The 25,996-nt window shown below is 46.2% G+C and overlaps 1 protein-coding gene across 1 annotated transcript in view; it reads right to left on the bottom strand.

Moving 5' to 3' along the window:
* The window catches only part of LOC137096601 (IgGFc-binding protein-like), a 154,383-nt gene that overhangs the window by 1,453 nt on the left and 126,934 nt on the right, over positions 1–25,996 (bottom strand). The window contains exons 76-83 of the mRNA XM_067466288.1: positions 21,962–22,212; positions 19,816–19,945; positions 16,434–16,602; positions 13,451–13,630; positions 11,478–11,608; positions 7,078–7,277; positions 4,491–4,629; positions 747–878 (exon numbers count right to left, since the gene is read on the bottom strand). Of these exons, the coding sequence (XP_067322389.1) occupies positions 747–878; positions 4,491–4,629; positions 7,078–7,277; positions 11,478–11,608; positions 13,451–13,630; positions 16,434–16,602; positions 19,816–19,945; positions 21,962–22,212 (1,332 nt within the window). The remainder of the gene's footprint in view (positions 1–746; positions 879–4,490; positions 4,630–7,077; positions 7,278–11,477; positions 11,609–13,450; positions 13,631–16,433; positions 16,603–19,815; positions 19,946–21,961; positions 22,213–25,996) is intronic.

The following is a 25,996-nucleotide window of genomic DNA, read 5'->3' as shown; positions in this document are numbered from 1 at the left end:
CACACCTGGAATATTGTGTCCAGTTCTGGGCGCCACAATTGAAGAGAGATATTGACAAGCTGGAATGTGTCCAGAGGAGGGCGACTCAAAGGATCAAGGGTCTGGAGAACAAGCCCTATGAGGAGCGGCTTAGGGAACTGGGCATGTTTAGCCTGAAGAAGAGAAGGCTGAGAGGAGATATGATAGCCATGTATAAATATGTGAGAGGAAGCCACAGGGAGGAGGAGGAGGGAGCAAGCTTGTTTTCTGCTTCCTTGGAGACTAGGACGCAATGGAACAATGGCTTCAAACTACAAGAGAGGAGATTCCATCTGAACATGAGGAAGAACTTCCTGACTGTGAGAGCCGTTCAGCAGTGGAACTCTCTGCCCCAGAGTGTGGTGGAGGCTCCTTCTTTGGAAGCTATAAGGAAGAGGCTGGATGGCCATTTGTCAGGGGTGATTTGAATGCAATATCCCTGCTTCTTGGCAGAATGGGGTTGGACTGGATGGCCCATGAGGTCTCTTCCAACTCTTTGATTCTATGATTCTATGAAAAAAGCAGAAGGTTAATGAGAGCCATCTCAACAGAACTGGGACAGCTGGAGAGTTTGCAGCCCATGTCAGGGGTGATTTGAATGCAATATTCCTGCTTCTTGGCAGGGGGTTGGACTGGATGGCCCATGAGGTCTCTTCCAACTCTAGGATTCTATGATTCTATGATTCATGCGCCTGTCCATGATGGCCATTCAGTGTGGGGATGCTTACCTATGACATTTGTCTCAATCTCACAGTAGTTTCCATGATAGGCCTGGGAGCATCTGCAATGAAATCCCTTGGGACTGCTGTCCTCTGCGCAGACGCCGCCGTTCAAACAAGGGCTTGAGAGGCAAGGGCCGTCTGGGAGGAAAGGAGAGAAGGTTTGCCAGGGATCCAAAGGATTTGGCGGCAGAGAGAGTGGGACCCTCGCCCACCCACCCTTTCCCCTCTCTGGAAGGAAGCTCTGCTGCTCTGGAGACGAGGAAGCTTATCACATTGGGATGTACTCCCAACCTATATACATGAACATGTAATGTTCATTTGTGGGATTAACAGAACTCAAAAACCACTGGGGGGAATTGACACAAAATTTGGACACTAGACACCGAACAACCCAACAAAAACAAAAAGTAGAAAGGACTTCTAAACTGCATGTTCACAAAGGAGAAACTGCATGCCCACAAAGAGACCCATGGCCACGCCCCCTCCTATCAGCTGTTAGGAATTGTGGAAGTTGCAGTCCAAAACTCCTTCCTTTCCTTCTTTTCCGCCCTTCCTCCCTCTCTTTCCTTCCTTCTTCCCTTTCCTTCCTTTTCTTCCTCCCTTCTCCTTCCTTTCCTTCTTTCCCTCCTTCCCTTCCTTCCTGTCCCTCCTTCTTTTCCTCCCTCCCTCCCTTCCTTTCCTCCTTCTTTCCCTTTCTTTATTTCCTTCCCCTTCATTTCGTTCCTTCCCTCCCTCCTTCCTTTCCCTCCTTCCTACATTCCCCTTCCTTCCTTCCTTCCTTCCTTCCTTCCTTCCTTCCTTCCTTCCTTCCCTCCTTCCTTTCCTTCTTTTCCTTCCTCCCTCCCTCCCTTTCCTCCTTCTTTCCCTTTCTTTATTTCCTTCCCCTTCATTTCCTTCCCTCCTTCCTTTCCCTCCTTCCTTCCTTCTTCCTTCATTCCCCTTCCTTCCTTCCTTCCTTCCTTCCTTCCTTCCTTCCTTCCTTCCTTCCTTCCTTCCTTCCTGTCCCTCCTTTTTTCTTTTCCTTCCTTCCCTTCTTTCCCTCCTTCCTTCCCTCCCTCTTTTTCCTTCCTTCCTGTCCCTCCTTCCTTTTCTTCTTTTCCTCCCTCCCTCTCTCCCTCCCTCCCTTTACTCCTTCTTTCCCTTTCTTTATTTCCTTCCCCTTCATTTCCTTCCCTCCCTCCTTCCTTTCCCTCCTTGCTTCTTCCTTCATTCTCCTTCCTTCCTGTCCCTCCTTTTTCTTTTCCTTCCTTTCCTTCTATCCCTCCTTCCTTCCCTCCCTTTCTTTTTCCTTCCTTCCTGTCCCTCCTTCCTTTTCTTCTTTTCCTCCCTCCCTCCCTCCCTCCCTCCCTTTACTCCTTCTTTCCCTTTCTTTATTTCCTTCCCCTTCATTTCCTTCCCTCCCTCCTTCCTTTCCCTCCTTGCTTCTTCCTTCATTCTCCTTCCTGTCCCTCCTTCTTTCTTTTCCTTCCTTCCCTTCTTTCCCTCCTTCCTTCCCTCCCTTTCTTTTTCCTTCCTGTCCCTCCTTCCTTTCCTTCTTTCTATGTAAGATATAAATACAATATTAAATGGGACAATCAAGAAGTAACGAGAGAAGGAGGGAAAGAGAGAAGGAAGGAAGAAAGGAGGGAAAGAAGGAAGGAAGGAAGGAAGGAAGGAAGGAGGGAAGGAGAGAAGGAGGGAGGGAAAGAAGGAAGGAAAGAAAGAAAGGTAGAGAAGCAAGGAAGAAGAGAAGGAAATAAAAAAGTGAAAGGAAAAAGAGAGGGAAGGAAGGAGAGAAGGAACAAAATATAGGAAAGGAAGGAAGGAAGGAGAGAAGGAGGGAGGGAAAGAAGGAAGGAAAGAAAGAAAGGTAGAGAAGCAAGGAAGGAGAGAAGGAAATAAAAAAGTGAAAGGAAAAGAGAGGGAAGGAAGGAGAAAAGGAACAAAGGATAGGGAAGGTAGGAAGGAAGGAAAGAAGGAAGGAAGGAGAGAAGGAGGGAGGGAAAGAAGGCAGGAAAGAAAGGAAGGTAGAGAAGCAAGGAAGGAGAGAAGGAAATAAAAAGTGAAAGGAAAAAGAGAGGGAAGGAAGGAGAAAAGGAACAAAAGATAAGGAAGGAAGGAAGGAAGGAAGGAAGGAAGGAAGGAAGGAAGGAAGGAAGGAGAGAAGGAAGGTTGTAACCAAAGAGCAAAGGAAGGGAGGAAAGAAACAGGTAGAGATGGAAGAAAGAAGAGAAATAGGGAAAGAAAAAGAGGAAAGGAAGGAAAGGGGGAAGGAAGGAGAGAAAGAGGGAGGGAAGGTTGGCCACAGCAATGCGTGGTGGGTACAGCTAGTCTATATAAATACAAATGTCATGTTCGTTTGTGGGATTAACAGAACTCCAAAACCACTGGACGAAGTGACACCAAAATTGGACACAAGACACCTAACAGACCAACAAGTGACCATCACTTATCAAAACACTGAAAAATACAACGGAAGAGATTTAAAAAGCCAAAGAATAAAAATACATTACAATGCATGTGCAGTGTGGTAAAAGAGATTAAAATATAATAAATCCATTTAAAATGGCCTTTAAAACTCACAGTACTCCCCCCCCTCCAATTCTACCCACAATCTCTCCAAAGGCTGCCCTTTATTGTGTAATTTTACAACCACACGTAAAAACAGGACCTCAGAACTACTGTATATTAAATCAAAACACACAATTAGACTCCTGTGTGCAATTAATCTGTTTCTTTGACACGTTGCAGACAGATTCCAACAGATTGCTGATTGACTGAAGCCAATCAAGCCAAGAATGTGTTAAAGGGCTATGTACTCTGATTTATAAGAAACACTGATATGAGATTGCTCACAAGAGAACACAGAACATCAAGGATATGCTGGTACATTCTGATATAGATCATTGTTTTCGAACCTCTAAGGTTAAACACAATTTGGTAGGGAATTTTGCTTGCCATCACTGTTCGATATGTGCACAATTCATTCAGACAAAGACATTTCAGAATCCTGACACTAAGGCTTCTTACCCAATAAAACATTTTGCTACTTGTACCACCAAGGGAGTGGTCTACATTGTTTTTTGCCCATGCTCGCTTATGTACATAGGCCAAACAAGTAGACAGATCAAACAAAGGATCATAGAGCATAAGAGCAAAATTAGAAATCGCTCCGTTGATTCCACTTTCTATAAACATTTTGTGGATTTAAATCATGATGCAGATTCACTCCGGGTGCTTGTTTTGGAGGTTGTCACACCCCCCTCCAATTTGGATTTTGGCATTAAATTACTACAGCGTGAAGCCTTTTGGATCTTCACCCTGAAGACTGCACATCCCAAGGGTCTGAATGACTGAAGCCAATGCCATGTGATTGGACCTGTGCAGAATCATGTTCAAAGAGTCTCAAAGATATCCTCGTTCGATAAGGTCCCGAGACATGGACTCCATGGAATCAAATAACAAGAAAAGAAATTCCACTCAAGATTAGGAAGCACTTCCTGAAGGTCAGTGGAATTTGCCGCTGCTTGGGAGTCCAATGGGTCTCCTTCCTTCTTTGGAAGCTTTCAAGCTGAGGCTGGATGGCTATCTGCCTTTGTTTTTTGATTCTATGCATGGCCAAAATGAGTTGCATTGGGCAGCCCTTCTGATCTCTTTCTGTTCTATGAGGTGAGTCTGTCAGATCCACTGGTCCAGCCTTGAGGAGGAGGAGGAAGAGGATGGAGGCCCACCTCCCTTCAACCCCATGGCAACCATTGAGCTAATCCTCACCGGTGTAGCAGCCACGGACAAAGTTGACCACAGTGCAGAGTTCGCCATGAGCACAGGCCGTCCGGGAGCAAGAGACCCTGGAGCTGTTGGTGCAAAGGCACGTCTGGCCACAGTCCTCCGTCATAAACGTTTCTGCAGCCTGGAGAAGAAGAAAGGAAGAGGAAACTTCCAAGAGAGTACCCTTCCAAGGACATTTGGCCCCATCCATGTTCATGGTGGAATCTCTCCCATCAAGAGATACTAGAAGACCTTCCTGAGATCTGCCTTGATCACTGCTCAGTTGCTTTGATCATTGTAGGCCTTAGGGCCCAATGCGGTTTGGTGATAGGACTCCCCCTGGCTATCACAATCCATGGATGCTCAAGACCCACAGATACATTGGCAGAGTCAAATGGGGGTCCCTTATATACAATGGCAAAATAAATATAGGTTTTTTGGATTCCTTGAAGAACTTTTTCAAGCCATGAATGATGGAATCCGAGGATGCAGAATCCATGGATATGGAGAAATAACAGCAAAGATGGAAGACAATGCACCATTCCATCCTTTCCATGACATTCTGGGATAATAGCTGAGGAACCTGACTAGAAGCAGAGTGTAGAGCTATTCCTTTTCTGGACTATGCTACCAAAATAGAACAGATTCCAGGACTTATGGTCAAAAAGCCAACTTTGCCAAACTCTTTCTGTGTCTGATGTCAGGAGGAACACAAGGGACCTCCCTTAAACCAACCAAGGTCAACACTGAAAGGAGCTGCTCACTTAAATGGTGAGAGAGAGACATTTTCCCCCTCAAAGCACCTTGTGTTTTGACATGCCTTGTTTTCTGTTGGATCATTGGAAGGAAAACATGGGCTTAATCGGACTGGGTTGTGGCGTAGCTGGTTAGGAGTCAGCTGCATTAAAATCACTACTGATCAAAAGGTCATGAGTTCGAAGCCAGCCCAGGTCGGAGTAAGCTCCCAACCATTTGTCTAGCTTGCTTTTGATCTTTGTAGCCTGAAAGACACAGTTGCATCTGTCAAGTAGGAAATTTAGGTACCGCTTTATGCGGGGAGGCTAATTTAACTAATTTACAACACCATAAAAATCACCAGCAGCGTGCAAAAGAATGAGGAAGTACTCCATCGGTGTCACGGTGAAGTGACAACTCCCTCGGTGGCCAAAATTCGGGCATACCCTCATGAAGCTGGAAAGTTAATTAGCCTCTGTGTGTCTGTCTATATATGTTGTGTGTCTATGGCATTGAATGTTTGCCATGCATATGTATATTGTGATCCCTGCGAAGTGAGAAGGATGGAATATAAATACTGTAAATAAATCTATATAAATAAAAATGTAATGTTCGTTTGTGGTATTCACAGAACTAAAAAACCACTGGGGCAATTGGCACCAAATTTGGACACGATACACCTAACAACCCAATATATGTCCTTCGCTAAAAAAAATTGATTTTGTCATTTGTGAGTTGTAGTTGCTGGGTTTATAGTTCACCTACAATCAAGGAGCATTCTGAACCCCACCAACGATGGAATTGAATCAAACTTGGCACACAGTTCTCCCATGTCCAAAAGAAAATGCTGGAAGGGTTTGGTGGGCAGTGTCCTTTGTTTTTGGAGTTGTAGTTCACCCACATCCAGAGATCACTGTGGACTCAAAACAATGATGCATCTGGACCAAACTCTACACGAATACTCAATATGCCTAAATGTGAACACTGGTGGAGTTTGGGGAAAATGGAATCTCGACATTTGGGAGTTGTAGTTGCTGGGATTTATAGTTCACCAACAATCACAGAGCATTGTGAACCCCACCAACGAGAGAATTGGGCCAAACCTCCCACACAGAACACCCATGTGGGCCACAGCAACGTGTGGCAGGGAACAGCTAGTATATAAATTAATTAATCCAGGTATTGGAGGAAAATGGGCAGGGGCCGTGCAACCCACAGGTGGATAACCTGAGTCAGATATAGCTCTCTGCAAAGTTTTGTGACTGTTGACCCCACCAATTTGTGAGATGCTGGGATGCTTCTACACTTTAAAGCAAACAATGGGAAGACAACCATCTTCACCCAACAGCGAAATTCCCTTAAAATCTCCCTCCTCTTCTTGCCAGACCTCCTGAGGATGGTAGTCTAGACCAGAGCTTCTTATACTTCTCCACTTGGAATCCCTTTTGGCCTGAGAAAGGTTTATGTGACCCGGGTATATAAAACAGGTATGAAATTCAGGCATTTACTGATAAGAAATCAGCATTTGCAAGGCAGATTTTCCATTTTAGGAAGCAACTATGAAGCATTTTCTGCAGAGTTCACTGTAAACTCTGCACTATAGATTTGTGTAAATGTCTGCAATGGTCACTAGGTGGCGTTCAGAAGCCTTTTACTGTTGTCATTTTTTCATAACTCCATTATTAAGCCAAGGGGACTCAATTTGGGGCCAGAACCCACAGTTTACAAAGCAGTGGTCTAGAGGACCATCTTATGCTGACCAAAGGACATCAAGAAGGAAGTCAGTCAAAACCTCCCAGAAAGTAGTTCCGCGGTTGCATTGTCCAGGGAGGAAATGGGCCATTGTCCGCCTTACCTGGTAATACCTGCCCAGGAAGCTGCATCCACATTCCCGGAAGGGTACGCACTCAAATCCGCTGAGGACATATCCGGGGAGGCACTCGCAGCCTTCAAGGCAAGGGGTGTCACATTCCGCTGGGGCAGCCAGGTCCGAACACGAGGCCGGACAGGCGGACATGCAGGCACTGTACTTGCTGTTTGGAGGGCACTGGAGAGCTGCGGAGACAGAGCCACACAACCTCTGAGCATGCAAAGGGAGGGCAGTGGAGGACAAGGGCTCTCTCATCTGTTATGGGCTTGATGTGGGGAATGTGGCCCACTGGCAGCCTGCCCAAGCCCTGCTTTGGTGCCCTAGAGACCTTCTGAAGACCCAAAGTGAGCCTCCTCCCAACCCTGAAGGAAGGCTACATTCCCCAGTTTGGGGTGCATCTTGCCAAAAGGTCTGCAAACATTTCCAACTTGCCCTCAGAAGAGGTCATCCAATGCATCCCCCCTGAAGACCCCAACATCCTCACAAACATGGAATAACAGCCCCACATTGATGCAAACTGTTGACCAGGAATGATATCACATTTCTTCTAATGTACTTGGAACATGTTGGAGCGACTCACTGCCTGGTATAAATATTGCCCCTGTCCCCTACTCAAATGTTCACCCTTGGTGTAGCTAAAGTACACTAAGTATTATGTTATTGTTGTTGGAACTTCAAATATGATGTCATATGGCAGGTTTATTACTTATATACACAATAAAGAGGAACAACTTCTCTTTGTCATGGATAAATGTCCATGTTCATGTAGATGAACGTAATAGTCCAATCCGTCTGATGATTTAAAGAGTCACTTGTAGATGTTGATCCAGCTGCATACGCTGGATGGCAAGACATCATCTTCTTCTGTAGGAGTCTTATTGGACCCTCTGCTCACAATGGAGGCCCAGGTCTCTGCTGTGAGAAGATCTGTGTTTTCCCATCTATGTCAGGCTAGGCGACTGGCTCCCTTCCTATCTAGGAATGACCTGGCTATGGTGATCCAGGTGACAGTCATCTCGAGGCTTGACTATTGTAACACCCTCTACATTGGCCTTCCTTTGTCAGTGATCCAGAAACTGAAGCTGGTGCAAAATGCGGTGGCTCGTCTTCTCGCCGGGGTGCCGGCGAGGTGTCATATCACCCCAATTCTCTAACAGCTGCACTGGCTACCAATTGAGTACCGGATCACTTTCAAGGTGATGGTACTAATCTTTAAGGCCTTATATGGTCTGGGGCCAGCATACCTGAGGGCCCGCTTATCCCCCTACCAACCCCAGAGATTACTCCGGTCTGAAGACCAAAATTTTCTAGCAGTCCGTAACATCCGGACCTATCAATTGTCATCTACTAGGCATAGAGCCTTCTCGATTGTGGCCCCTTATTTATGGAATGCCTTGCCGGTTGAAACTCGAACAATTTGAGATTTATTTGCTTTTCAGAAAGCCTGTAAAACTTTTCTTTTCCAGCAAGCTTTTGATGGGTGAACAACCCGGGCTATGTCTGTCCTTTCTACCTATTGTTATGGTTGTTTTAAAGCTAATTGTATTGTTTTTAATCTATTTCTGCAAACCGCTCCGAGCCAAATTGGGAGTAGCAGTATACAAGTTAAATAAATAAATAAATGTTTTGAAGGACTATTTGTGGCGTCCAAAGTTTTGTCAGAGAAGAATTCTACACGGTGACCAGCTTACAACAAATATCCCAGGTGTAGTTCCTTGTTTCGGTGTTGGGGATGAAAACACCTTCTTCAGGTAATAACTTCTTCTTAATATTTCAACAGGAGACAAGTCTCTGTCACTACAATTACATGTATGAAAAGAACAACAACATACATAAAATAGATATGCTATAGCACCCCTATGTGTTGGGACTCAGCCTGTGATTGAACCTGTGACTGCGTTTCAGTCTCCTGATGTTTCTGTGTCTGATGTAGGTAAGGAGGAGGGAAATCAGTCTCCTGTTGCTTCTGATATGGGGGATGCTGGGACTGACTCTGAGGTGCAAGATGGAGACACTTTGGTCAATGAGTTTCATGCAGACACTGACAGAGAGGCTTCAGTGCAAAGGGCAGATTCTCATGAGAATGTTTCTGTCAGGCCTTGGGAGAAAGGTTTACTCCCTCCGCCTGTGAGCTCTCCAGATTCTAGTTTGGAAAACAGTCTGGCACCTGGTAAAGTTAATGAGGAGTCAGATAAGATTAGTCAAAATCGTCAAGAGGCCCAATGTTTACATAGATCCGAAAGAATTCGTCAGTTAAGGTCAAAGACTGGAGGAAAACAAAACCCGTTTTGGGGATTTAAGGTTTGTCTTTAGAGAATCTTGTCAGATCAGGCATTGTTTGGAAACCAAGTACAAGCCTCATAGAATCCCTGTTCAAGTGGTCTCGTCTTCATTGATTTTCCTAGCCTTTCAAGGTGACTAGCAGCGTCTGGTCAGTTCTTGCTTCTTGTTTGATTCCTGTCTGGATAATCATTGCCTTGGATTGTATTTTCATGCTTTTTGGACATTGCTTTTGATTCCTCCGTTTGGACACTGTTTTATCTTGCTGCCTTTGAATGCCTTATTGCTTTTTGGAATCTTCTCTATCTTTACAAGCATTTATTTCTACTGTCTTTTTTTGCTAAGTTTTAAGAAAAAGAATTGTTCCTTCACTCAACGTGTGGTGTGTTTATCGTCAGAGGGGCCATTTCCTGTTCTGGAGTGCAACAGGATGCCACAAATAGTCTTTCAAAATAGCTACAAAGTGACTCTTTAAATCATCAGACAGATGGGACTATTATGTTTATCTACATGAATATGGGCATTTATCCATGACAAAGAGAAGTTGTTCCTCTTTATTGTGTATATAAGTAATAAACCCTGTCATATGACATCATATTTGAAATTTCAACAATACCATCATACTTTGTATATCTTAGTAATAGATATCTGTGTTCTATATATAGCTAAAGTACAGCCTTTGAATCAATGGGATTTCCATAAGTGCGGGTTTCACCCTTCAACAGCTGAGTCAAAGGGTCTAACTGTAGTAGGGACTCACTGCTAGAGTTTGGGCTGAGATGATGAGCGTGACTTGGTGTTTGCAGCCCAGATCAAATGGGCAACAGATCAAATGGGGACCAGCCAGGAGCACCTAGAACCTCTTTGAAGCTCTAGGTGCTCTTACTGCCTATTACAGGGAAAACCAGCTGATCCCTAACCCATCTAAAACACAGACATGTGCCTTTCACCTTAAGAACAGACAAGCATCCTGAGCTCTGAGGATTATTACCTGGGAAGGAATCCCACTGGAGCATTGCAGCACACCCAAATACCTGGGAGTCACTCTGGACCATGCTCTGACCTACAAGAAGCACTGCCTGAACATCAAGCAAAAAGTGGGTGCTAGAAACAATATCATACGAAAGCTGACTGGCACAACCTGGGGATCACAACCAGACACACTGAAGACATCTGCCCTTGCGCTATGCTACTCTGCTGCTGAGTATGCATGCCCAGTGTGGAACACATCTCACCATGCTAAAACAGTGGATGTGGCTCTGAATGAGACATGCCGCATTATCACGGGGTGCCTGCACCCTACACCACTGGAGAAATTATACTGCTTAGCCGGTATTGCACCACCTGACATCCGCCAGGAAGTAGCAGCCAATAGTGAAAGGACCAAGGCAGAGACATCTCCAGCTCATCCCCTGTTTGGGTATCAGCCAGCATGGCAACGACTTAAATCTAGAAATAGTTTTCTAAGATCTACAGAGACACTCGCTGGAATACACCAGCAAGCGAGAGTCCAAAAGTGGCAGGCTCAAACCCAGAGCCTCAACCAATGGCTGATACCAAATGAGAGACTCCCCCCTGGGCACACAGAAGACTGGGCAACTTGGAAGGCGCTGAACAGACTGCGCTCTGGCACCACGAGATGCAGAGCCAACCTTCAGAAATGGGGCCACAAAGTGGAATCCACGACATGCGAGTGCGGAGAGGAGCAAACCACTGACCACCTGCTGCAATGCACCCTGAGCCCTGCCACATGCACAATGGAGGACCTTCTTGCAGCAACACCAGAAGCACTCCAAGGGGCCAGATACCGGTCAAAGGACATTTAATCAACTACCAAGCTTGCAAATTCTGTGTTTTGTCTGTCTGTTTGTTTTGTTCTGTTAGAAATGTAATACAATTGACTGGTTGCCCAGACATGACAAATAAATAGCCAGGAGACCCCTGCAGGCCAGGATGGGGCCCACGAGAGGTGTTTGTTGACCCCTTCTGCCCTTCCTAAACGAAGGAAGGTGGCCAATGGGCCCTATCCCTGGGCAAAGGGTTAGGGCTAAGCATGCACAAGGCCAGCAACTGGAGAAGGAATGGATCTGTGTGGCTCTCCTCACCGCAGGCGACCTTCTCCCTCCAGTCTGGTAGAGAGACCCCTTCCTCCTGGCAGGCCAAGGCGTACTGTTCCAGGATGGGGCACAGTCTGGCCGTCCGGTTGTTCTCCACGCAAAGATCGAAAAGGCAAGCCCTGCAGGGAAAGAGGACAGGAGGACGGGTCAAGCCAGGGAAGACAATCAATATAAAGGTAGACAAAGGGAGGAAAGTGGGGCAGAGGAGCTGAGAAGGCAATGGTGGTAGCCACCATAGCCACAGAGGGACACACGTGCCCACAGAGGCTATCTAGTCCATCCTCTCATGCCATGGTAGGGGCTGCACAGCCAAGGTTCCTTGCAATGGAGGATTGTGCCAGAAGAAGCTGGAGAATTGCCCTCTGCATAGTTGAGGCTAGATGTTGGTTGCCAGTAGGAACCATTTTATTTATTTATTTATTTGTTTGCATTATTTCTACCACGCTCATATCACGCTTCCGAAGGCGACTCAGAGCGGCGTACACAATCAGCACAATTTGATGCCATAAAAATACACACATTGATAAGCAAAAGAACCATTATAGTGCAATTAGACATAAGACAGTGCATAATAACAATATTAAAAGCTAAAAACTATATCCTCTCATTCAAGTCCTTATCCGTTCCATCGTCTTGGGCCGTTCCTGGGTCATTTTCCAATTCAAGTTTGTCTATTTATCCGGAGGTTCCAAATGCTTGCTTGAAGAGTTTTTACTCTTTTCCAAAAGGTCAGCAGGGAGGGGGCTGATCTAATGTCCCTAGGCAGGGGGTTCCACAGCCGAGGGGCCACCACAGAGAAGGCCCTGTCTCTCGTCCCTGCCAGACGTTGAGGGTCAGCCACTGCTTGACCCCCACTTCAAGCCAAAGAAAGACAAACCTCCAGCCCCCTTGTATTTAAAACATAAGACAAGCCTCAGGAAGATCTTGGCTTTCCATTTTAACATAAGAAGCACAAATCAAGTTGCAACCAGCACCAGATTGGATCACTAGCATGTGGAACTGATGATGTGTATGTCTTATTTGGGTGAGGATCCTGCATCAAGGGTACCTTTAGCACAGTGGTTCTCGACCTGTGGCTCTCCAGATGTTTTGGCCTTCAACTCCCATAAATCCCCACAGCTGGTAAGCTGGCTGGGATTTCTGGGACTTAGAGGCCAAAATACCTAGGACCCACAGGTTGAGAACCACTGCTTTAGCATAACTTGACACTCATATATTCCTGCTTCTTGGCAGGGGGTTGGACTGGATGGCCCATGAGGTCTCTTCCAACTCTTTGATTCTATGATTTATGATTCATGGAGCATAGCCTTTGTTGCACTCGGCTGCCACCCTGTGACAGAACGGCAGTGTTGCACAACTGAATGCACACTCCACAGATGCACACTGCCCATTGAGCAGTGCTGCATAATGCACAACTTTGTGAAATAACGCAGAATTATGTTCATTGTGAAATAATGCACGATGCCACCACATACTATTCACCAACTGCATCCGCCTGTTATAAGTTCAAATCTTCTTCTCCAAAAGGTGAAAAAGGTGTGTTAAAGTTGACGTCTATCCATGAGCAATAACAAACAGAGATCAAAATACAACAAAGGCTGGAAATTGCTCGGCAACTATAGAATAAACTTGGATGGATAAACCTCTTGGCTCCAAAGGCAGCAACAATAAAAGCAAAATATATATTGGGATATATATACTTGTGGCTGTAGAACAATTTCGCTTTGGTCCTGGTGCTTTGGCCTTTTTTTCAGGTCATAAATAAGCAAGCAACTCACACTGTGACTTTGACTGTGTCTTCCTTTGTGGCCGGAGAGGTTTGGATTGGATGGCCTTTGGGGTCCCTTCCAACTCTCCATCTATGATTCCAAGACCTTTCAGTTTCCCAGCCTCTGGACACAAAACCATCCCCTTGCCCCAAGGGATGCCAAGCGAAAGAAAAGAGAGGACGGGAGTCTTACGTCAGGAAGTTGCTTGGAGAGACTCGGTTGAAACAGGCTTGGAAGGGTCCGCTTGGATCGGCCAGGACCCCACAATTGGTGCTGCTGCTGACCTGGCTAAGCTGCTCAGGGGAGCAAAGCAGGAAGAACCCGGTGTCCAGCATGATCCCATCCAGGTCTTCCTCAGAAAGGGCTTCTCGCCTGCAATGGAGAAGGAACATGCTTATATCCAGATCAGAAAAAGAGGACAACCCTGGGGAACTGACATTTCTGGATTTGACCAGAGGGAACATCCCAGGAATTTGGAGTTCTAGAGGCCCAAATTAACTCTCTTTACTGAGCTGGGCTTGTCCTGTCTCCCAAAACACCACCACACTCCACCCTCTACTTGGAAACTTTCCAGGAAAGCATTTCTTCCTGTTCTGTTGAGGTTTCTGGTCTCACCTATATGATGGGCTCACAACCACAAACAATTCCAGAGGGACTTGTGCCATGGCCACAACCCCAACAGAAGTGCTTTGGGGCTGGCTATGGCCATCTTGGGCTGGTTGGACGGAATCTCTCAGCTTTTTGTGCCATTGGATGAACTGCTGGGATTTTCAGTCCAACAACATGGAGAGGAATGCATGCATCCCACTGCTTTCTGATAAAGCTATGGGTTCTCCTTGCTTTTTGGAAGGGAGTTGGACAGGATGGCCCTTGAGGTCTCTTCCAACTCTGTGATTCTATGATTCCTTGGGTACCACATCTTTCATAAGACTGACACAAAGACAGAGAAGAACTCTCCAGCCTGACATGGAGACCATGACCACAACACCCTTTGGGATTGGCTGGGGTCACCTCTGATAGTCATTCCACCTTCATCATATTGTATGTCAAAGGTGGAACTCTTCTCATGCACCAGGTGGAACCTTGTGGTCCTCCAGTTGTGGTTGGATGACGCCTCCCAGCATTTCTTGCCTCTATATTTGGCCCAGACTGCTGGGATTTGCAGTCCAACAACATGGAGAGGAATGCATGCATTCTAGGCCTGTTTGATCAAGAAAAAATTTGTTTCTAAAATCGATTTGTAATTGGGGTGTTTTTTTGTTTCGATATTTAAAATATTTACAAAACTTTTCAAAAAAATGTTTTGTTATTTACGAAATTTCGTAAATATTTACAAAACATTTTAGAAACAAATTTTTTCTTGATCAAACAGGCCTAGTAAGTGTGAATGTTGCAGTAATGGTCACCTTGATTAGCATTGAATGGCTTTCATTTCTCCCACCCTGGACATTCCATAGATAAACTGAAACTCCATTTGCCTAGTTTCCAACAGACCTCTGAGGATGCCTGCCATAGATGTGGGCAAAATGTCAGGAGAGAATGCTTCTGGAACATGGTCATACATACAGCCCTGAAAACTCACAGCAAAAGAGCCTGAAAACTCACAGCAAGAGCGCCATCCGATCGGCTCCGGCTGCTGCGCCCTCCTCCTCCTCCTCCTCCTCCTCCTGGCACTTCCTGCAACACAGCTGTGAGGAGGAGGAGGAGGAGGAGGGCGCAGCAGCCGGAGCCGATCGGATGGCGCACGCGCTCCTGCGCCCTCCTCCTCCTCCTCCTCCTCCTCCTCCTGGCACTTCCTGCAACACAGCTGGGAGGAGGAGGAGGAGGAGGAGGGCGCAGGAGCGCGCGCGCGCCATCCGATCGGCTCCGGCTGCTGCACCCTCCTCCTCCTCCTCCTCCTCACAGCTGTGTTGCTCGCGCCGCCCCTTCGCCCCGCCCGCCCCATTTACTGCTGGGTGCTTGGGAGCGCCGGATTGGCTCCCAGGCACCAGCAGCACAGCAGCCTCCATCCCATTAACGAGACGAGCTGAAGCTCGTAAAAAAAATGGGGCTGCTGTTTCGATATTTTTAAACCCTTCCGGGTTTGAAAATATGTTTTGAAATCGCGTCGGATATGGTAAAAATAACGATTAAATTACGAAATAACGAATTAACGAACTAAAACCGACAGGCCTAATGCATTCCACTGTTTTCTGATAAAGCTATGGGTTCTCCTTGCTTCTTGGAAGGGAGTTGGACAGGATGGCCCATGAGGTCTCTTCCAACTCTGTGATTCTATGATTCCTTGGGTACCACATCTTTCATAAGACTGACACAAAGACAGAGAAGAACTCACCAGGTTGACATGGAGAGCATGACCACAACACCCTTTGGGATTGGCTGGGGTCACCTCTGATAGTCATTCCACCTTCATCATATTGTATGTCAAAGGTGGAACTCTTCTCATGCACCAGGTGGAACCATGTGGTCCTCCAGTTGTGGTTGGATGACACCTCCCAGCATTTCTTGCCACTATATTTGGCCCAGACTGCTGGGATTTGCAGTCCAACAACATGGAGAGGAATGCTTGAGTCCCACAGCTTTCTGATAAAGCTATGGGTTCTCCTTGCTTCTTGGAAGGGAGTTGGACAGGATGGCCCATGAGGTCTCACAACTCTGTGATTCTATGATTCCTTGGTACCACATCTTTCATAAGACTGACACAAAGACAGAGAAGAACTCTCCAGCCTGACATGGAGACCATGACCACAACACCCTTTGGGATTGGCTGGGGTCACCTCTGGTAGTCATTCCACCTTCATCATATTGGATGACGAAGGTGGAACTCTTCTCATGCACCAGGTGGAACCGTGTGGTCCTCCAGTTGTGGTTGGATGACACCTCCCAGTATTTCTTGCCACTATATTTGGACCAGACTGCTGGGATTTGCAGTCCAACAACAGTGAGAGGAATGCTTGAGTCCCACAGCTTTCTGATAAAGCTATGATCCTCCATGGCATCTCCATCTGCAGAAGTCTGGCCCAGATGGAGCAGCCTCTTTGCCACCTCCGTCAGTGCCATTTTGGCCTCTTGCATCCTGGGCACGTCAACCATTGTGCCATTTTTGCCAGATGGGGCTTTGGGACCTTTCCCCCAAAGGGCCTTTGGCCAAAGGCTGGGCTTCTGGAGTTGTTACCTGAACCGAGCGGTTCCTCTTTGGACCGGGACCTTCCAGCTCTCCCCAAAAGAGTCCACATTGCTGACCAGCGTGCCGTCCGGCGTAGTGAAGTCATTCTTGTGCTTCCCATCAAAGTTCCCACAGAGGCCCTCCACGTTCCGCTTGTAGGCGTTGGGGAGAATGATGTCTGGGGGCAAAGATGACTGGCATGAAGGGGTGGGGCTGGAAAGAGTGTGTCCATTACCCAGGCACCTGGTTTGCACTTTGCACACTGCCAGAGGAACTCTTGGGTTGGGTTGTTGTAGGTTTTTTCGGGCTATATGGCCATGGTCTAGAGACATTCTCTCCTGACGTTTCACCTGCATCTATGGCAAGCATCCTCAGAGGTGGTGAGGTCTGTTGGAACTAGGAAAAGGGGTTTATATATCTGTGGAATGACCATAGCTAATTTCTACATGGAACACTTTGAAAAACAAGCCCTGGAAACAGCAACCAAAAAGCCCACGATATGGTTCAGGTATGTGGATGACACTTTCACCATTTGGAGCCATGGAGAAGAAGAACTCAACAGGTTCCTGGACCACCTCAACAGCATCCACCCAAAAATCCAATTCACCATGGAAAAAGAAAATGAAGGAAGAGTGCCTTTTCTAGATGTCCTCGTTATCCGCAAACCAGATCAACAATTGGGTCACACTGTTTACAGGAAACCCACGCACACAGATAGATATCTACATCAAAACTCCAACCATCACCCAAGTCAAAAAAAGAAGCACCATTAAAGCCCTGGCAGACCGTGCAAAAAGAATCTGGGAAGGCCACCTCCTCCAAGATGGACTGAACCACCCCAACTGGGCTCTCCAGGCCAAGGGAGACTCCACCTCAGACATCAGAAGAGCTGCAAGACAACCGAGAAGAAGCCACGAGAGTAAAGATGAAGATCCACCCAGAGGAAAAGTGTTCCTGCCAGACATCAAGGGAACCACTGACCGCAGAGGGAAGATGATGAGGAAACACAACATATAAACCACCTACAGACCCACCAAGAAAATCCAACCAATGCTCCGTTCAGCAAAGGACAAGAGGGATCCTCTCACCTCTGCAGGAGTCTACCGTGTACCATGCAGCTGTGGACAAGAAGTCTCCATAGGGACCACCAAACGCAGCAGCGTTGCCCAAACACGCATCAAGGAACATGAAAGGCACTGCAGACTACTTCAGCCAGAGAAATCAGCTATAGCAGAGCACCTGGTGAACCAACGTGGACACAACATATTATTTGAGAACACAGAAATGCTGGACCACTCTCACAACCCCATGTCAGACTACACAGAGAAGCCATTGAAATCCACAGGAAGCATGTGAACAATTTCAACAGAAAGGAGGAAAACATTTAAATGAACAAAATCTGGCTACCAGTATTTAAAGAAAACTCTAAAATTAGAACAGCACAACAACAGAGAGGAAACAAACAAGGACATCTAATCACCTCTCAACAAAAGTTTGCTCCAGGCACTGCCAGGCAATCAAATGCTAATCAAGGTGGTCAGTTGAAACATTCACCCCTAGCTCCAGCAGACAAGAGTCTTTGTCCCACCCCGGTCATTCCACAGATATATAAACCCCTTTTCCTAGTTCCAACAGACCTCACTAATCAGCTCTCAACAAAAGATTGCTCCAGGCAATACTAATCAAGGTGGTCAGTTGAAACATTCACATCTAGCTCCAACAGACAGGAGTCCTTTGTCCCACCCTGGTCTTTCCACAGATATATAAACCCTTTTTCCTAGTTCCAAGAGACCTCACTACCTCTGAGGATGCTTGCCATAGATGCAGATGAAATGTCAGGAGATAATGCCTCTAGACCATGGCCATATAGCCCAAAAAAACCTACAACAACCCAGTGATTCCGGCCATGAAAGCCTTTGACAACTCTTGTGTTGCTTTCACATCTCAGAGCCAAGATACCAGAGCCAGGGGGCCCTGACTTTGCATCTTTCCCAGACATCATAATATTTATTTATTTATTTATTAGGGGTTCTTTTACCCCGCCCTTCTCACCCCGAAGGGGACCTAGGGCGGATTACACAGTAAAGGCACGATTAGATGCCAGCATCACAACAATCATCACAACTTACAGTAAAATTCACAGTTACTAACAGCTTCATGCATTATTCCAGTAAAAATCAATAAAATCAATAAAATCAATACAAACCTAAATTCCTCTCTTACATTGTCAGTGTTTGCTGCCTCATAGATCCGCTTTTAATACCATTTCGTCAATCCTGCTGGTCTTTAATTGCCTGGTTGCCCAAAGGCCTGGTCCCATAACCAAGTTTTCACCCTCCTCCTGAAGGAGAGGGATGGTGATGCTCTGATTTCCCCGGGGAGTGAGTTCCACAGGTGAGGGGCCACCACTGAGAAAGCCCTGCTCCTCGTCCCCACCAGCCTCACTTGTGAGAGTGGTGGGGTCAAGAGCAGGACCTCCCCAGATGATCTCAAGCTCCGAGGTGGGACGTAGCGGGAGATACATTCGGACAGATACACTGGACCGGAACCGTACAGGGTTTTATAGGTCAAGACCAACACCTTGAATTGTGCTCGGAACTGAATCGGCAGCCAGTGGAGCTGGCATAGCAGGGGGGTGGTATGCTCCCTGTATGTCGCCCCGGTGAGCAATCTGGCTGCCGCTCGCTGGACTAGTTGAAGTTTCCGAACAGTCTTCAAGGGCAACCCCACGTAGAGAGTGTTGCAGTAGTCTATTCGGGATGTAACAAGAGCGTGGACCACCTGCACCTGGAAGCCCTTGTGGGCACTGCTTTCCCCAGTTTGTGCTCCCCACAGAGGAAGAATTCACCCAATGATCCGAAAGGGACCTCTCTCTTTTGAGGGCAGGCACTTCAGCTCCTTGAGTCTGGGGGCCACAGCATTACACATGGCTGCACATTGAACCTGCCTCTGTTGCACGGTTGCCCAGGCATGCATAGTTGTCCTTAGTGTCTTTGTTAAGTTGCACAAAGTTGGCATTTGGCACAAAGGTTGTGCATCTCTGCATACAGAGCTTTACACTTTGCAACCTCTACCTAGGATTTTCAGAGAAATGTAACTGCCCTGAGCCCTCCCGAGGAGATGGGGGGGGGGGGGGGTTACAAATAGAATATCACTACTATAAGTAGAAATAAAGTGATTGGACCTCACTACCTCTGAGGATGCTTGCCATAGATGCAGGCGAAACGTCAGGAGAAAAATTGCCTCCAGAATATGGCTATATAGCCTGGAAAAACCTACAACAACCTGATTGATTGATTGATTGATTGTGTGACTGATTGGTTAATCTTGGCTCTCTGGTTTTAATCATCTGACTCGAACACCCTTCTAAAAACTATTGAGCCTCGATTACCTGCATTCTCAGTTCCATCAAAGGCGACGGAAAAGCCAAAATCCGTGTCCATGAACATCCTTGTTGCGCGCTGCTGAATGCGGAGGCCTTCGTGGGGCTGCGCTGGGGGGACCGTCTTCACACCGTCCACCTGAAAGGAACGAGGGAGAAGGGTCTCAGCAATGTTCACAAAAGGGCATAGAATCGTAGAATCCTAGAATCGTAGAGTTGGAAGAGACCTCCTGGGCCATCATCCAGTCCAACCCCATTCTGCCAAGAAGCAGGAATATTGCATTCAAAGCACCCCTGACAGCTGGCCACCCAGCCTCTGTTTCAAAGCTTCCAAAGAAGGAGCCTCCACCACGCTCCGGAGCAGAGAGTTCCACTGCTGAACGGCTCTCACAGTCAGGAAGTTCTTCCTCATGTTCAGGTGGATTCTCCTCTCTTGTAGCTTGATGCCATTGCTCCATTGCGTCCTGGTCTCCAGGGAAGCAGAAAACAAGCTTGCTCCCTCCTCCTCCCTGTGGCTTCCTCTCACATATTTATACATGGCCATCATATCTCCTCTCAGCCTTCTCTTCTTCAGGCTAAACATGCCCAGCTCCTTAAGCCGCTCCTCATAGGGCTTGTTCTCCAGACCCTTGATCATTTTAGTCACTCTCCTCTGGACACATTCCAGCTTGTCAATATCTCTCTTGAATTGTGGTGCCCAGAATTGGACACAATATTCGAGGTATTGTCTAACCAAAGCGGAATAGAGCATGGGGAGCATGACTTCCCTAGATCTAGACACTAGGCTCCTCTTGATGCAGGCCAAAATCTCATTGGTTTTTTTGCCGCCACATCACATTCCTGGCTCATGTTTAACTTGCTGTCCACGAGGACTCCAAGATCTTTTTCACACGTACTGCTCTCGAGCCAGGCATTGTCCCCCATTTTGTATCTTTGCATTTCATTTTTCCTGCCAAAGGAAAGTGGGTGGAGTTCTCCCTTTATTTCTATTAAAACCCTCCTACCAGATACATCCTACCTCTGTTCATGCCCAGCGTTTATTTTTTTAATTTTAAACTATTACATTTGGCCCAGCCATAGTTTTCTTAAATCCTTGAGTATTATTGTTTATATGCGAGTTATATTAATTGTATTGTTTTTTGATTATTGCTTTTTGTTTTATTGATGTGTTGTTGGGCTTGGCCTCATGTAAGCCTTTTCGAGTCGGGAGATGGTGGCAGGGTAGCCCCCAGTGGCGCAGTGGGTTAAACCCCTGTGCCGGCAGGACTGAAGACTGACGGGTCGCAGGTTCGAATCCGGGGAGAGGCAGATGAGCTCCCTCTATCAGCTACAGCTCCTCATACGGGGACATGAGAGAAGCCTCCCACAAGGATAATAAAAACATCAAAATTGCAGACGGACAATTCTCTCACACCAGAAACGACTTGCAGTTTCTCAAGTCGCTCCTGACACGACAAAAAAAATTATTATTATTATATCTGAACTGTTCAAGTTCTCTTAAATAAACATTATTGTTTTGTTGTTCACAACACCTGCCTCACGTGTGCCTCTGTGGGTGAAGTTTTAAAAGAAGATGCCTGCAACAATCAAGAGCTTAATGGTGACAGTGTATATGTTAAAAGAGTAATCCTTTTAGTGTTACTTCAGAACACAAGCCTGAGGGCTAGTACAACACACTCTTGCCTAAGATACTTCAAGTAAGCCAAGGGCTTATCAGTGCTTTCAAGTTTGGTGGTGGCCAGAGGGTTTTCAAAAAAGTTTTTTTCAGTCAGAAGAAAGCTCCAGCGTAGTGCAGTTTTGATTTTGGACTTTTAAACACAGAAGCCACATTCCAATTACACTTTGGTTTTCAGAGGTTTGGGATTTTTGCCTCAAATAAGCCCCCACCTTTTACAGATGGCATCAATCCTAAGCTGAAGCCGGGCGGGGAGAGTGAATTCCTGCCCTTTCTCCTCCTCCTTCCCAGATTCAGGTGCTTCCATTCTTGAAGGGTCCTCCTCCTGCTCAGCAGTAGCATTGTCTAGTGTCAGGCTGATCATTCATCTGGAGCCCAGATTCTGCTGCTGGGAGGAAAACCTCCTCCCCATCATCCTCACCTTGCCCTGACATCGTGATTCTATGAATAGACAGGTGGCTATTTGCAATGAGTCCTTACCACCAGCTTCCGTTGCTGCCCGAGGAGCACGGTGTGGTTGTAGACGGAGATCTTCAGCTCCTTGAGGAAGGTGATCTTGCCGTTCACCCCTTCTGCCGTGTTCTCCCCCTCGATGCTGAAGGGTTCCAGGTGCGCAGGGGCATCTGGACGGGTCTGGGTGACCACATAGGTGTGCTTCCCTTGGAAGTGGTGCTGCAGGCCGTCGAAGGAGAAGTAGTGGGAGTCCCCTGTCACCAGGCACTTCCCAAAGCCTGCCAGGATTGAGAGATGGCAGGAAAAGGCATCAGGCAAAGCGTCAGAAAAGCGTGCAGATAATAATAATAATAATAATAATAATAATAATAATAATACTTTATTTATACCCCGCCACCATAAATATCATTTCCACAGGGAACATCTGCACTGGATCCCTCTGTATCTCTTTCCCACTTATCTGTGCTCCACCAGCCAATAATGTGGATTGTTTCATTTGCAAATTGCAAGAAAAGGCTTTAGCTATCTCATGGATTCTGCTTCTTTGGATGCTTTCCGATGAGCATGGATATCTATGGGTGCATCTGCACTTTGGAATTAATGTACAGGGTTAGTCAAAATGCATAGGCCAATAAGCCATTCAATTGAATGGCTTATTGGCCTATGCATTTTGACTAACCCTGTACTTTGACACCACTTTCATTGCTATGGATTACAATTATACATGGCATCTAACTTTGTATGCCAAAGAGTCCTGGTGCCTACACTTCCCAGTAATCCATACGATTGAACCACGGCAGTTAATGTGGTGTCAAATTGCATTCATTCCACAGTGTAAATACTAGGCTGGTTTGATCCAAAAAAAAAATGGTTCAAAACCTATTTTGGATGTAAGGGGCTGGTGGTTCGATTCTAAAGTCAATTCTGATTTTCACAGAAAAAAGTTCAAAACTTTTTGAAAGTGTTATTTCCTGTTTCATTGCATGGTCTTTACTTTGAAAGTAGTTGTTTTCCTCCAGGAGTGGGGAAATGCAAGCAGAGGAAATTCCTTCCTTCTCTGGTTTAAAACTGGCTTCTCTGACTTGAGACAGAAGCAGAGCAAATTCATGCTTCTCTGGTTTATAACTCGCTTCTCTGGCTTTAAAACTGGCTTGAGACAGAAGCAAAGCATATTGATGCTTCTCTGGTTTATAACTTGCTTCTCTGGCTTTAAAACTGGCTTATCTGGCTTGAGACAGAAGCAGAGCAAATTCATGCTTCTCTGGTTTATAACTTGCTTCTCTGGCTTTAAAACCGGCTTCTCTGGCTTGAGACAGAAGCAGAGCAAATTCATGCTTCTCTGGTTTATAACTCGCTTCCCTGGCTTTAAAACCGGCTTCTCTGGCTTGAGACAGAAGCAGAGCAAATTCATGCTTCTCTGGTTTATAACTCGCTTCTCTGGCTTTAAAACCGGCTTCTCTGGCTTGAGACAGAAGCAGAGCAAATTCATGCTTCTCTGGTTTATAACTCGCTTCTCTGGCTTTAAAACCGGCTTCTCTGGCTTGAGACAGAAGCAGAGCAAATTCATGCTTCTCTGGTTTATAACTCGCTTACCTGGCTTTAAAACTGGCTTCTCTGGCTTGAGACAGAAGCAGAGCAAATTCATGCTTCTCTGGTTTATAACTCGCTTCTCTGGCTTTAAAACCGGCTTCTCTGGCTTGAGACAGAAGCAGAGCAAATTCATGCTTCTCTGGTTTATAACTCGCTTCCCTGGCTTTAAAACCGGCTTCTCTGGCTTGAGAGAGAAGCAGAGCAAATTCATGCTTCTCTGGTTTATAACTCGCTTCTCTGGCTTTAAAACTGGCTTCTCTGGCTTGAGACAGAAGCAGAGCAAATTCATGCTTCTCTGGTTTATAACTCACTTCCCTGGCTTTAAAACCGGCTTCTCTGGCTTGAGACAGAAGCAGAGCAAATTCATGCTTCTCTGGTTTATAACTCGCTTCTCTGGCTTTAAAACCGGCTTCTCTGGCTTGAGACAGAAGCAGAGCAAATTCATGCTTCTCTGGTTTATAACTCGCTTCTCTGGCTTTAAAACCGGCTTCTCTGGCTTGAGACAGAAGCAGAGCAAATTCATGCTTCTCTGGTTTATAACTCGCTTCTCTGGCTTTAAAACCGGCTTCTCTGGCTTGAGACAGAAGCAGAGCAAATTCATGCTTCTCTGGTTTATAACTCGCTTCTCTGGCTTTAAAACCGGCTTCTCTGGCTTGAGACAGAAGCAGAGCAAATTCATGCTTCTCTGGTTTATAACTCGCTTACCTGGCTTTAAAACTGGCTTCTCTGGCTTGAGACAGAAGCAGAGCAAATTCATGCTTCTCTGGTTTATAACTCGCTTCCCTGGCTTTAAAACCGGCTTCTCTGGCTTGAGACAGATCAGAACAAATTCATGCTTCTCTGGTTTATAACTCGCTTCTCTGGCTTTAAAACTGGCTTCTCTGGCTTGAGACAGAAGCAGAGCAAATTCATGCTTCTCTGGTTTATAACTCGCTTCTCTGGCTTTAAAACTGGCTTCTCTGGCTTGAGACAGAAGCAGAGCAAATTCATGCTTCTCTGGTTTATAACTCACTTCCCTGGCTTTAAAACCGGCTTCTCTGGCTTGAGACAGAAGCAGAGCAAATTCATGCTTCTCTGGTTTATAACTTGCTTCTCTGGCTTTAAAACTGGCTTCTCTGGCTTGAGACAGAAGCAGAGCAAATTCATGCTTCTCTGGTTTATAACTCGCTTCTCTGGCTTTAAAACTGGCTTCTCTGGCTTGAGACAGAAGCAGAGCAAATTCATGCTTCTCTGGTTTATAACTCGCTTCTCTGGCTTTAAAACTGGCTTCTCTGGCTTGAGACAGAAGCAGAGCAAATTCATGCTTCTCTGGTTTATAACTCGCTTCTCTGGCTTTAAAACTGGCTTCTCTGGCTTGAGACAGAAGCAGAGCAAATTCATGCTTCTCTGGTTTATAACTCGCTTCTCTGGCTTTAAAACTGGCTTCTCTGGCTTGAGACAGAAGCAGAGCAAATTCATGCTTCTCTGGTTTATAACTCGCTTCTCTGGCTTTAAAACTGGCTTCTCTGGCTTGAGACAGAAGCAGAGCAAATTCATGCTTCTCTGGTTTATAACTCGCTTCCCTGGCTTTAAAACCGGCTTCTCTGGCTTGAGACAGAAGCCGAGCAAATTCATGCTTCTCTGGTTTATAACTTGCTTCTCTGGCTTTAAAACTGGCTTCTCTGGCTTGAGACAGAAGCAGAGCAAATTCATGTTTCTCTGGTTTATAACTCGCTTCCCTGGCTTTAAAACTGGCTTCTCTGGCTTGAGACAGAAGCAGAGCAAATTCATGCTTCTCTGGTTTATAACTTGCTTCTCTGGCTTTAAAACTGGCTTCTCTGGCTTGAGACAGAAGCCGAGCAAATTCATGCTTCTCTGGTTTATAACTTGCTTCTCTGGCTTTAAAACTGGCTTCTCTGGCTTGAGACAGAAGCCGAGCAAATTCATGCTTCTCTGGTTTATAACTTGCTTCTCTGGCTTTAAAACTGGCTTCTCTGGCTTGAGACAGAAGCAGAGCAAATTCATGCTTCTCTGGTTTATAACTCGCTTCTCTAGCTTTAGAACTGGCTTCTCTGGCTTGAGACAGAAGCCGAGCAAATTCATGCTTCTCTGGTTTATAACTCACTTCTCTGGCTTTAAAACTGGCTTCTCTGGCTTGAGACAGAAGCAGAGGAAATTCATGCTTCTCTGGTTTATAACTCGCTTCTCTGGCTTTAAAACTGGCTTCTCTGGCTTGAGCCAAGGTCAGAGACCAGAAGCGGGAGAAAGCTGAATAATTTCTGACTCACTTCATGAGTCGTAACAAAAATGGCAAAAAAGCTTTGGAAGGGCAAAGGGGCTTCTGGTTTTCTTAAAAATTTCGAAATGGCTTCAAGAAGGAAATTTTTCCAACCTTATTCCAAATAACATGGACCTAACCATGCCTAGTAGATACAAGATATCTGCATGATTTCTGTACCAGCAGAGGATTGGTCTAGATGGCCCTTGGGTCCC

This window comes from Anolis sagrei, chromosome 3 (assembly GCF_037176765.1).
Source record: "Anolis sagrei isolate rAnoSag1 chromosome 3, rAnoSag1.mat, whole genome shotgun sequence".
NCBI classification, from domain to species: domain Eukaryota; kingdom Metazoa; phylum Chordata; class Lepidosauria; order Squamata; family Dactyloidae; genus Anolis; species Anolis sagrei.
This window is presented reverse-complemented; position numbering and strand designations above follow the sequence as displayed.